We start from the raw sequence: 12,578 nt of genomic DNA, 5'->3' as shown, positions 1-12,578 counted from the left end.
AGGCAGAGCTAAGTGATCCCACAATTAATGGATCAGATCTAAGCTCTGCAGTCCTGCCACATCCAGTTGTGAATTGTGGTGAACTATTAAACAACTCACTGGAGGATGAGGCTCCATGAATATCCCCAACCCATCCTCAATGATGGGGAAACCCAGCACATCAGCACAAAAGATAAGACTGAATCACTAGCAACAGTCTTCTGCCAGAAGTGCCAAGTGGATGATCCATCTCGCATCCTCTGGAGGCCCCCAGCATCACAGATGCCAGTCTTCAGCCAATTCAATTCACTCCGCGTGATATCAAGAAATGGATAAAGGCACTGGATAGCGCAAAGGCTATGGGCCCTGACAATATTCTGGGAATAGTACTGAAGACTTGTGCTTCAGAACTTGCCGCACCCCTTAGCCAAGCTGTTCCAGTACAGCTACAACACTGGCATCTACCCGGCAATGTGGAAAATTGCCTATATATGTCCTGTACACAAAAAGCAGACCAAATCCAACCAGCCAATTACCGCCCCATCAGTCTACTCTCGATCATCGGTAAAATGATGGAAGGTGTCGTTGATTGTGCTATCAAGCGGCACTTGCTTAGCAATAACCTATTCACTGACACTTAGTTTGGGTTCCGTCAGGGACACTCAGCCCCTGACCTCATTACAGCCTTAGTTCAAACATGGAACAAAGAGCTGAACTCCTGAGGTGAGATCAGAGTAACTGCCCTTGATATCAAGGCAGCATTTGACTGAGTCTGGCATCAAGGAGCCCTAGCAAAACTGGAGTCAACTGGAGTCAGGGGGAAAACTCTCCACTGGTTGGAGTCATACCTAGCACAAATGAAATGGTTGCGATTGTTGGAGGTCAAACATCTCAGTTCCAGGACATCACTGCAGAATTCCTCAGGGTAGTGTTCTCAGCCCAACCATCTTCAGCTGCTTCATCAATGACCTTCCTTCCATCATAAGGTCAGAATTGGGGATGTTCACTGATGATTTCACAATGCTCATCACCATCTGTGACTCTTCAGATACTGAAGCAGTCCTTGTCCAAATGCAGCAAAACCTGGGCAATATCATGCTTGGGCTGACAAGTGCAAATAACATTCGCGCCACACAAGTGCCAGGCAATGACCAGTGCCAACAAGAGAATCTAACCATCGCCTCTTGACATTCAGTGGCATTACCTTTGCTAAATCCCCCACAATCAACATCCTAGGGGTGACCATTGACCAGAAACCTAACTGGACTAACCATATAAATACAGTGGCTACAAGAGCAAGTTAGAGGCCAGGAATCCTGTGACAAGTAACTCACCTCCTGACTCCCCAAAGCCTGTCCACCATCTACAAGGCACAATCAGGAGTGTGATGGAATACTCCCCACTTGCCTGGATGAGTGCAGCTCCAACAACATTCAAGGAACTTGACACCAAACAAGACAAAAGGGCAGAATTTTTCCCTTGATGGGCGGGCGAGCCCCACCGGCTCAGTGGTGGGCGGGCAGCCGATCGCCACCGCCGAAACAGGCCCTGCCGCCATTTTAAGTGAATTGGCCCGCCCTGTGGGCTGCCCTACAGGAAGCGCTATGCGATTCCTGTGTGGGGTGGAGGGTTTCCCCAACTGTCACGCATGAGCGAGAAAGAGTGCACATCTCCCTGAGACTAAGTGCTGCCTCAGGGAGATCGTTAACAGCGTTTGAAACTTTAAACATAGAAAAATTTAAAAATTATTAACATGTCCCCCTCATGTGACAATGTCACACGAGATGGGACATGTTAATAAATATCACAAAAACTTTATTAAACTTTTTTAAAACAGACATGAAACCTCATCCCGCCGGTGGATGAGGTTTCATGTTTTTTCAGAAGCCCACTGGGGCTCCTGGCCTGCCCGCCAGCCATAAGGTTGAATGGGCAGGGTCTTTAATTTGTTTAACTACCCTGTCATTGGCCATTGACAGGTCGGCGGGTGGACAGCTGATCGCTCTGTCCGCCTGCCTTCCTGAATACTTAAATGGGGTGGGATGATGTCGGGGGCGTCATTTTTGCGTTGGCGAGCAGGCCCCGCCCCCAGCTCGCCGACAGAAAAATTCTGCCCAGCAGTCCACTCGATTGGCACCTCATCCACAAGCATTCACTTGCACTATCACCGATGCACAGTGGCAGCAGTGTGTACCATCTGCAAGATGCACTGCAGGAACTCACCACACCTCCGTAGACAGCCCCTTCCAAACCCACAATCTCTACCATCGAGAAGGACTAGGGCAGCAGATACATGGGAACACCTCCACCTGGAAGTCACCCTCCAAGCCACTCATCATCCTGACTTGGAAATAGATCGCCGTTCTTTCACTGTCACTGGGTCAAAAACCTGGAACTCCCTCCCTAACAGCACTGTGGATGTACCTACATCATCTGGACTGCAGTGGTCCAAGAAGGCAGCTCACCACTACCTTCTCAAAGGCAATTAGGGATGGGCAATAACTGCTGGCCCAGCCAGCAATGCCCACATGCCATGAATGAATAAAAACCAACATTGTAAGCCTCTTCTTGTAATCTAATGCTATCCTCAACTTCTCTTATTAATCAGGGTAGTACCACTTTTCCAGTGGAGTATTTATTCCTCATGGAAATCTATATTTATTGAGACCTATGAATTATTTCTTTGAATATTTGCCATTGTTTATCCGCCATCATACATTTTAATCATAATATCCCAATGTACTTCAGTCAGCTTGTCCCTCATACCTCCATAATTGACTGTTAAATTTAGGACCCTCGTTTCAGATGTAACCACGTCACTCTCAAACTTACTGTGAAATTCTGTCATTTTATGAGCATTCATCCCCAGACAATCCGGTAATGCAAGATCAAATTAATCTTGTCCCATTGGAGTGGACGCCACCTGCATGGGGCAACTAAGTGATCTATGTATAAGAATTCTTGCTATGGGCTATGTGTGTAACTGACAGTGAAGACACATAGCTCTTGAGAAATATTCAGACTCTATGACATTGTGGGAAATGTAGGTTTGAATAGTATTGTCTCTTTAGTTTGGTAACTGTATCTGAATTCATCACTTCATTAGAATATATTTCCTGACAGATTATATATTTGCAGTTTACAGAGACCAGTTCCACATTTGGTATCTTCCAGCAGCAGATCAGATGACTTCCTTGCAGGCTTCCGTCCATATCATGGACGAGATGAAATTCGGACATTGTCTTCTCTGCCTTCACTAGGATTGGACTCCCCAACAGCTGCTGCACCTACAGCTTACTACCATCCTACCTTCCTAACCCATCTTCCTTATCAACATCCAACATATAGGTTAGTATCTTGATAAGAGGCAATAAAAATATTGGTCTGGTATACAAAACAAACTGAATAAAAAGTTCAAATCAACCTCCAGTGATTCCATTCAACAACTATGATGGTGTTTTCCTGTATGTATTTATAATTTAACATTATCATTTGAACCATGCAATCCAGAAATTATACAATAACATGCAATGCCACCTTAGAATTGGGTTTGATTTGTAAATATCCTTTGGTTTACTTCATATCATTTTACTAGAACTGGTATCTATCGTGATCCCCTCAAAATGGCTTGCTAGAAATGGAGTGTGTTAATGGAAAATAGCTGCTCAGAATGAATGCTTGTAGTTGTTGGGAACAATTTGAGTAACCTGTGTGTTTAATTTACAGAATTGATGACCCTTATGTCCTTTCACTTCAAGCACCATTCCTTCATATTCCACCGCCTGGCACCCTCCCATCTCTCCAACCAACCAATATGCACCTCTCCTTTGCTGGTATGAGGCAGCCACTGAGTTTAGCTCACCCTTCACTCTCAGGTGTACACCCAGACCATTTGTCAGCCCTTACAGCAGGAAGGTCAGTATTGAGCAAAGCATATACACCTTTTGTAACAACAATTACAATGTTTTTTTTAATAGTTTATTTGTTTCTTCTGAAGCAATAGGGGAAATGGTGGGAGTTGCACCAGTGAAAAAATTAGCCAAAGCTGGATCACTAACCTGGGATCAAATTGCAAAAAGAAAGCAGTCCAGAATTCCATGAGGAATAAGTGCCAAGTCGCACCTGACCTGGACATTCAGTCTTGACCCCGCAAAAGTTCCCAAGTTGAAGGGCGGTCGCACAATTTGCATGTTGCAGGTGGACTTGGAGCTCATCTGGTTCCTCCATGCTCCACCAAAGAGCCCAGAAAGTCCTATGAAAGAGTCCCAGGCTTGGGGTTGCACCTTCAAAAGAAGATCCATTTAGTTGCTTCATTTTAAGATGTTTAATGATCAATCCTTTGGGGGTCCAGGCCATGATCAGAGCCTGGGTTTAATATCAGCTCCTTGCTTGACCAGTCCTGCTGGTGTCTTCAGGTGTACCTGCACCAACCTTACACTTTCAACTCTGGGTGGAATTTTCCAGTCCCCCCCCACCATGGCAGGTTAAAAGGCAGGCGGTGGGGCTGGAGGAAGTGGGGGGTACAGTGGTGGGGACTGTGCGGTGGGAGCTGAAAAGTTGGTTTGGTTTCTCACCAGTGTAACATGATGGCAGCATCTTCTGCTCCCGCCCGCCCATGGTGGGTCGTGATTCCCACCAGAAGCCGGTGGGAAACCAATTTGCATCCCATTAATGGGATGCAGATGAAGGCCCGACTGGAATGCCCCACCACCCACCCCTAGCCTGATCATCCACACCAGCAGCAAATCGCACCAGTCCAGAACATGTGTGGACCAACATGGCGTATACACATCGGCACTTACCTGAACAAGACCTGGGGCAGCCCCTGGAGTTCGGCGACCGTGGACCCTGGAGCACACAGCAGTGGGTTGGGTGTGGGGAGCATCTACCATGCAGATCTTCCAGCTTCACTGTCTTCCAGGAGGTCCACCTTCCAGCTTCACAGTGTTCCTGGACGTCTGGGTTGTCTTATAAGGAAAGGTTGGACAGGATAGGCTTGTGTCACACCAACCCCACCTGCTATCTCTATATGTACTCTCAACTTCCATACAAATCAAACAGATCTATTAATATCTGTATAATTCTAAGACTTATTTTTCAATGGATATTGGCTCAGTCCCTTAGTAAAGGCATCAAATTAATTAATTTAAGTAATTAACTAGAATTGATTACTTTCCCTGATAGGATGTCCTACAAAACTCAGTGGAAAACACAATCATCAAATGTTGCTCAAGGCATGTGAATGTTTCAATTATGCTCCAAGTTCTACGCCTAGTGTCCAAGCTATCTAATTGTACTGAAGATGTATATCACATCCCTTTCCAAGCTTTTCCCCAGTGAAAATAAACTCAGTCATCTGACCCTTTCCGCTCAACTCAAGCTCATTCTTTGCACTCCACTTTGGGCTTTATCCAACGTATTGATATTGCTTTGAGATAGGGTGGCCAAAACTGCACATCATGCTCCAGACTTCCCTCAACAGTGATCTATATATATGTTATTGTCTCCTGAAATCCAATATCCTCCTTATGTATCTGAATGCTCTGTTTTCCATCTTAACTGAATCAGATTATCTAAGGCATTATTAATTATCCCAAACTCGATCCTTTTCCTTTTCTATCCCAACTAACAAGCAAAAAAAAAAAGATCCTCATGTGATCCAAGGGTCACATACATGAAGTGCCTACCACCATAGAGGACCTTGGTGATCAATGGGCACCAGGCGGACATATTAAAACCATAGAAAATTTACGGCGCAGAAAGAGGCCATTCAGCCCATCGTGTCTGCACCAGCCATAAAAAGAGGAAAAAGAAACTAGTCACTCATCTTACTCCCACTTTCCAGCACCTGGTCTGTAGCCTTGTAGGTTACAGCACTTCTAATGAAGATCCAGGTACCTTTTAAATGAGCTAAGCATTTCAGCCTCAACCACCAACTTAGGCAGTGAATTCCAGAAGTTTTCTGGTTGAAAAAGGTTTTCCTCATGTCCCCTCTAATCCTTCTACCAATCACTTTAAATCTATACCCCCTGGTAACTGGCGCCTTAGCTAGGGGAAACAGATCTTTCCATTCTATCCTATCTAGGCCCCTTAAAATTTTGTACACCTCAATTAGGTCACCCCACAGCCTCCTTTGTTCTAAGGAAAGCAATCCTAGCCTATCAAATCTTTCTTCATAGCAGCAATTTTCAAGCTCTGGCAACATTCCTGTAAATCTCCTCTGTACTCTCTCCAGGGCAATTATGTCCTTCCTGTAATTGGTGATCAGAACTGTACACAAAATTCCAGCTGTGGCCTAACCAGCGTTTATATACAGTTCCAACATTACATCTCTGCTTTTGTATTCAATACCTCCTCCAGTAAAGGAAAGCATTCCATATGCTTTCTTCACCACCTTATCCACCTGTCCTACCACCTTTAGGGACCAGTGAATATGCGCTCCAAGCTCTCTCACTTCCTCAACATCTCTCATTATCCTTCCATTTCTTGAGTATTCCCTTGCTTTGTTAGCCCTCCACAAATACATTACCTCACACTTCTCTGGATTGAATTACATTGCCACTTTTACTTCTATCTTTCTTGATTTTACCAGTCTAATTTAATCTGTTCTTTCTGACCACTGTACCTGGCAATATGAGTGGTGTTGTCCTCTTCAGGGGAGTTATTTGCTTGTGTACCAGTGGGGTTGAGCTTTGTGTTTATTCCAGCCTATCACAAAATGGGGCGTTTTCAAGTTACACAAAATTTGCTGTTTCTATACGCTTTATATTATTTGCCTATATTAAAATTCATCTGCTGTATCTCAGCCCATTTACATGAAAATAATCAATCATCTTTCTGCTCATTATCTGTCAATATTGCCGTGCTACCAGCAAATACAGTTTCAAATTCCTTATTAAGATTCACAAGCATTATGAAAAGCAAAGTCCTGGAAGGCATCCTTAGAGAGCACAACTGCCTACTTTTCCCCAGGCAGATATTCTTTCACTTATCGTTGCCCTCTGACTGTTAATGCAAAGCTAATTTTCAATACATCTGCATGGACTAGAGCCTATTCCACAAGTCTTAACCTTACTAAAAGCTTTGAGGCCTTGGGAACTTTGTCAATTGCCTTCTGAAAATCCTAACGATTTGAAAATGGGAAGGATGGAAGTACAAAGGATCAGCTTCCTCTAACATCCAGTTTCAATGATATTGGCCGAGGAACAAGTTATCCGCCATCATTCTCAATTCACAAATGGGACATGGTAGGAAAAACTTTAAAAGAAGGAATAGAATTAATGCAACAAGATGGTTTAAAAAAAAGGGGGTTTGTTTTTGTCATCACAGGTTGCAAATGGATGACGAGGTGAGACAGCGAGAAAAGGAGCATGAACACGAGAAGGAAAAGAATTGGGAACGGAGGACTCCTCAAGAAAGGGAGCCAGAAGTGATAACGGAACATAGCAGGAAGAGAGAAAAGCAGCAAGAAAAGGAATGGGAGAAAGAAGTTAAACGAAGGAAAGAAATGAAGCAGGAAAAAGAGCTTGGGATGGAATATGGGGCAGAGAAGAATGCAATTCCAATCAATGATACAGGAAAGAGACGTTTGGAAGGATGGAAGGATTTCTTCTCTGCAGTGGAACAGTTCCAGCCTACTCAAAGGAATGATGAACATGCAAACCCTTGGCACATTATTCCATCTACTCAACCAGGTATTGTCTCAAAATGTTCTGCCACTAATTTATTTAAACACATAAATTTGACCCATTAAAGTGCTATCACCTTCAGAAAAAACACTATTTAATTTTACTTTTTCTTGATTAAATACAAACCAAGCATTGAAATGAAGCACCTGTAAAAAAAAATGCGTGGACATATCACTTGTATGTGAAACAGTTGTTTGCATCTCTATTGCCCTACCTGGTACCCAAACAAAAATCAGGTTCTCCAACACATGGGGCAGAAATTTCCCCCCATCTGGGGGGGGGTTGTGTGGGGGCGGGCATGAACCCGATCAGCGCCCCCGATTGGGGCCGTGCCACCATTTTACGTGGGTGGGCCAATTAAGGCCCGTGCATATGTGCACGAAAGAGCACAGAAATCTCCCTGAGGCACCTCTGCGCCTCAGGGAGATTACTTTCACTTATGAAACATTGAAGAAAGGTAAAGAAAATATTTATGGACATGCCCCCTCATATGAAACTGTCACATGAGCTGGGACATGTCCATTAATTTTTTCAAGATTTTTAATTTAATTAATAAACCCCTCATGGAACCTCATTCCGTCCGTGGATGAGGTTTCATGAAAAATGTGAAGGCTCTTCGCCTGCCTGCCAACCTTAAGGTTGGACGGGCAGCATTCTTAACAATTTTAATTACTTTCTTAATGGCCTTAATAGGCCTTTGATAGTTCGGCGGGCATGCAGCTGAACTGACAATCTAAATGACGCACAGTGACATCAGGATGCACGCCCGCCGTCACCACGCATTATCTTAAGCGTCGGAGAGCGGGCCCCACCCCACTCGCCAACCCAAAAATTCTTCCCATGATATGGAGACGGTAGACCTTTAAAGCCAGAAGGGTATATCTTCCAGCTGCCAGGATAAGTCCCAGCAAATGGGATCAGCACCGCTCACAATCTTCTTAAGCCATATGTGGGGTCATGAAAAATATATGCAAGCTTAAATAAAACATGAAAATCTATGGCATGGTAATGAATGTTAGCACAATTTCCCAATTTTCCCACAAGGAAAGCACTATACACTCTATTTGTCCACATAAAATAACTGATGAGGTCAGGCATATTAGGGTAGACCTTCAAATGCCACTCAGGCATAAACCTGGCATTGATTGGCTGCCTCTTATAGAAACCACATGATTTTCCTTTGTATTGAGAGCTGTGCATTAATGTAGCAAATAAAAGCATGTCAGCCAAATAAATTAAGCATTCATCTTCTAATATCGGAGGCAGTCATATGTAGATTCTTTCTCCACTCTCTCCATCACCGGCACACAATGGCAGTATTGTGTATCATCTACAAGATGCCCTGCAGCAAGGTGCCAAGCCTCTTTTGATAGCACCTTCCAAACTAATGACATCTACCACCAAGAAGAACATGGGCAGTAGGTTCACTACCACCTGCAAGTTCCCCTCAAAGCCACATACTATCCTGACTTGGAACTACATCACTGTTCCTCCATTGTCACTGGGTCAAAATTCTGGAACTCCCTTCCTAACTGCATTACCTACTGGATGTACCAACACTACGTGGACTGCAGTGGTTCAAGAATGTGGCTCACCATCACCTTCTCATGGGCAATTAGGGATTGGTAATAAATGCTGACCTAACTAGTAGTGTCCACATCCCATTAAAAGAATAGAAAAATTGCATTTAGTAATCATTAAAAATAATCTTTGGCCCAAAATTCTATAACATTCTTAATTGAGATTTTTGTGTATATTTTTGAAAAGCAGGAAATGGTCTTTCTGATCAGCAGCATTTCTTTTTCAGAGAAAGCCAAAGCACCCTCTCTGGGAAATGGAAAGGCTCGAACGTTGCCTCTGGAACCTATTGCCCTTCCCGCTTCCTCTTCTTTAATTGGGGTCCCTGCAAACCTTTGCTCGTATTCCTCATCCTTGGAGGGGAAATGTGCACTGCGTCACAGCCATCAGCAACAGGGGAGGGAGAAACAACCAGGACATGGAGTTAACTTCCATCAGCACCACCTTCAGCAGCTTCATAAGGAACAAGGGCATCAGTTTTCAGAGCAGGAACGAGACAGAAGCAGGTGAGTAATATGTCAACAGGTGCGGTTGTTCCACAACCAAAGAGCTCAGACTTATCTGAAACAAGTAGTATCTGCATTAATTGCAGTAAGATTTGCCTTTAATTTTGTACAAAAATCCAAAGCTAGGGTTGTCCAGCACTGCACATTTCCTGTTGCATTACATAAATGCAAATTATTTCTTTTTCCATTCCTGCTCTTGGACCCTTGCTTTCCAGTCCTTTATCCCAACCCCAGTCTTGTTGTTTCTGTAAACCTGAGAAAGAGGAAGGAGGAGGGAGGGAGTCTCTACAGTACTATACCTGGCTTCAGCTGATGGAGCAAGATTTCGTTGGAACCTTTTCCAGGTCGGTGCTACTGGGATGGGGCTTGGTCTGGTGGTAGTACAAGATAGAAATTTGGGTGAGCTCTACCCCATAATTATATCTTGTTGGAAGATTTCAAGACTTTAGTCACTGAAAACTTGTCAAGTTGCTGAAAGAGCACCATTTTCTTCTTCACCTTTCCCCTCACCACCTTGCACATTGGAAAATGAACAATGAATGCAAGGTCTGATGAACATTGATTTGCTGTACAGGTCATGTTAGAGACTCAATCCTCTGACTCTGCAGTAAATAGAACTTTATTCTCCAACTTATGGCCAATTGTTTGCCAGGAAGGGCTAAGTATTCACTTGCTTACAGCCACTGGTAATATGGATTGTTATGTTACCAAGAAAACATAATATTCAAGTAGCAACTCTGTATTGTAAAATACCAAGTAATGGATATTTTCTGTCCAATCCTAGGGTGGAAGGAAAACTCCATAATATATTGGGTCCTCCAATTCCTTTTCTATCATCCAGCCTTTTGTTAAATTTGAATCTCAGACTCAGCTCCAGCAGTGAGCACACCTGGGAAGTTCTTGGGGAGAAACAGTAAGAATCAGCAAATAACATTCAGATTCAGAACTAAACGTACTGTTAAAACATGAATTCCTTTATTCTCCTTCTTGACTCCTGCTGGTATATAGGTACGCTAATCTTAAGTGGACAAAATGCACAATGCAATTTTCAATACACTACAATACCTGCACTTTATTTTTTAAATTAACTCAGCATTTAGAAAACTGAGAATCAGGAAAGAGACAGCTTGAGCATAGAATCTGGGCCATGAGGAATGTTGCATGATATGATGATGATGATATAAAGAGAACATTTCATTGGAGAGGACATACAACTCTTATCTTCAGATTGCTACTCACAATGCATAGAGCATCACCTAATTTGAAGAATGAAGAGTAGTTCACATTTGGGTACTCCATATCCTGCAGTGAGCACTCAGAGATCTAAACTTATGAGCTGACTATAAATATGGTTCTGCAAGATAAAATTAACTCTTTTGAAAATGTAGGAGCAGGAGTAAACCATTTGTCTCCTCGGATCTGCTCCATCATTCAATAAAATCATGGCTGAACGTCTAACGCACTACACTATCCCATATCCCTTGATTCCCTTAGCACCTGAAAAATCTGTCAATCTCTGACTTGAATATGTTCAATGACTGAGGTAGCGAATTCTAAAAGTTCCCAACCATTTAAATGAAGACATTTCTCACCTCTGTCCTAACTGACTGATACCTATTCTGGGACCATAACCTCATGTTCTAGACTCTGTTTTGATGTGGCAATGTTGTGGTGCCAGGTGGACCAAATTAACAAGGGAAATTTGGCCATGCTGTCACAACAATTTGTATTTGTATTTATTACAAAAAGCTATGTGCACTGAATTCAGAAGTAATGAGTCCAATAAGACCTTTAGAGATTTTAAAAATTAAATTAAAACATTTATTAACAAAAGAGAAGATTTCAAGCACATACATAAGACTACAATTACTTAATACTATCACAAATCCTAAAATTCCTAATTAACCTGACTCCCAATTACACACCGCCTTTAAGGCAACAGTCCAAAATAGATTTTAAATTTAAAAAGCGAGACAGCAGGTCACCACAATACGCACTTGACAGTGAAATTTCCAAAGGCTTTTCTCCAACTTTAGTTACTGAACACAGCAGGCTTATGTAAAAATAGCTGAAAGCTTCCTGAAGGCTGTATCACATACTGCTGTTAGACCTTACATGGCATCCCAACATAGCCTTTCATTCTCCTTTATATACGTTTCCCTCTGTCTTTGGAACTTTATCTTTCCCATAAAATAAAAACTTTCATGTTGCCAATATTGTCAGTAACCTTTGGGAAAAATAAACATGCTGCTTAGCCTTGCTTATCTGGCTAGTTGTAAATATCCTAACATCCCTTTGAAATCCAAACAACTCCTTCACTTATCTAAAAATGCAAATTTCCTTCACACCTTATATGCTAAAACCTCATCCGTATTTACTCTTTGGCATTTCAAGTACACTTCTACACCTAACTACTTTTGATAATTTCAAGCTTGCAGTCTACCTGACTCCAATATAATTAAATCACACAGAACCATCCACACTCACACCTATAAACCTACTTTACAATAAACCAGAATAATAATATAAAAATTATTGTACTTTCGTAACAACTCCGCAAGCAGGCGAAACATCCTCCCAGTATCTATCCGGTCAGGCCCCTTAAGATTTTTTTATACGTTTCAATGAGATCACATCTCATTCTTCTAAATTCTATGGAATAAAGGCCTAGCCCACTCAATCTCTCCTCATAGGACTAGTAATAGTAAAGTCCCTAGGTTTCATCAATCCTTTACAGCCTGCCCCACTCTTGCACATGTTCCCGCTGGTCACATCGTTATGACTGCCCTCCATTCTGCAGAAAATGCTAGTCTCCATTCCACTGCTT

The 12,578-nt window shown here is 42.7% G+C and overlaps 1 protein-coding gene across 1 annotated transcript in view; it reads left to right on the top strand.

Annotated features, from left to right (window-relative positions):
- LOC121276601 (genetic suppressor element 1-like) overlaps positions 1-12,578 on the top strand; it is a 323,710-nt gene that overhangs the window by 254,062 nt on the left and 57,070 nt on the right. Inside the window, exons 6-9 of the mRNA XM_041185215.1 lie at positions 3,118-3,327; positions 3,706-3,894; positions 7,309-7,673; positions 9,475-9,751. Coding sequence (XP_041041149.1) covers positions 3,118-3,327; positions 3,706-3,894; positions 7,309-7,673; positions 9,475-9,751 — 1,041 coding nt within the window. The remainder of the gene's footprint in view (positions 1-3,117; positions 3,328-3,705; positions 3,895-7,308; positions 7,674-9,474; positions 9,752-12,578) is intronic.

Source organism: Carcharodon carcharias, chromosome 3, assembly GCF_017639515.1.
Source record: "Carcharodon carcharias isolate sCarCar2 chromosome 3, sCarCar2.pri, whole genome shotgun sequence".
NCBI lineage: Eukaryota > Metazoa > Chordata > Chondrichthyes > Lamniformes > Lamnidae > Carcharodon > Carcharodon carcharias.
Note: the sequence above shows the minus strand (reverse complement) of the source record. Positions and strands in the feature narration are given on the sequence as shown.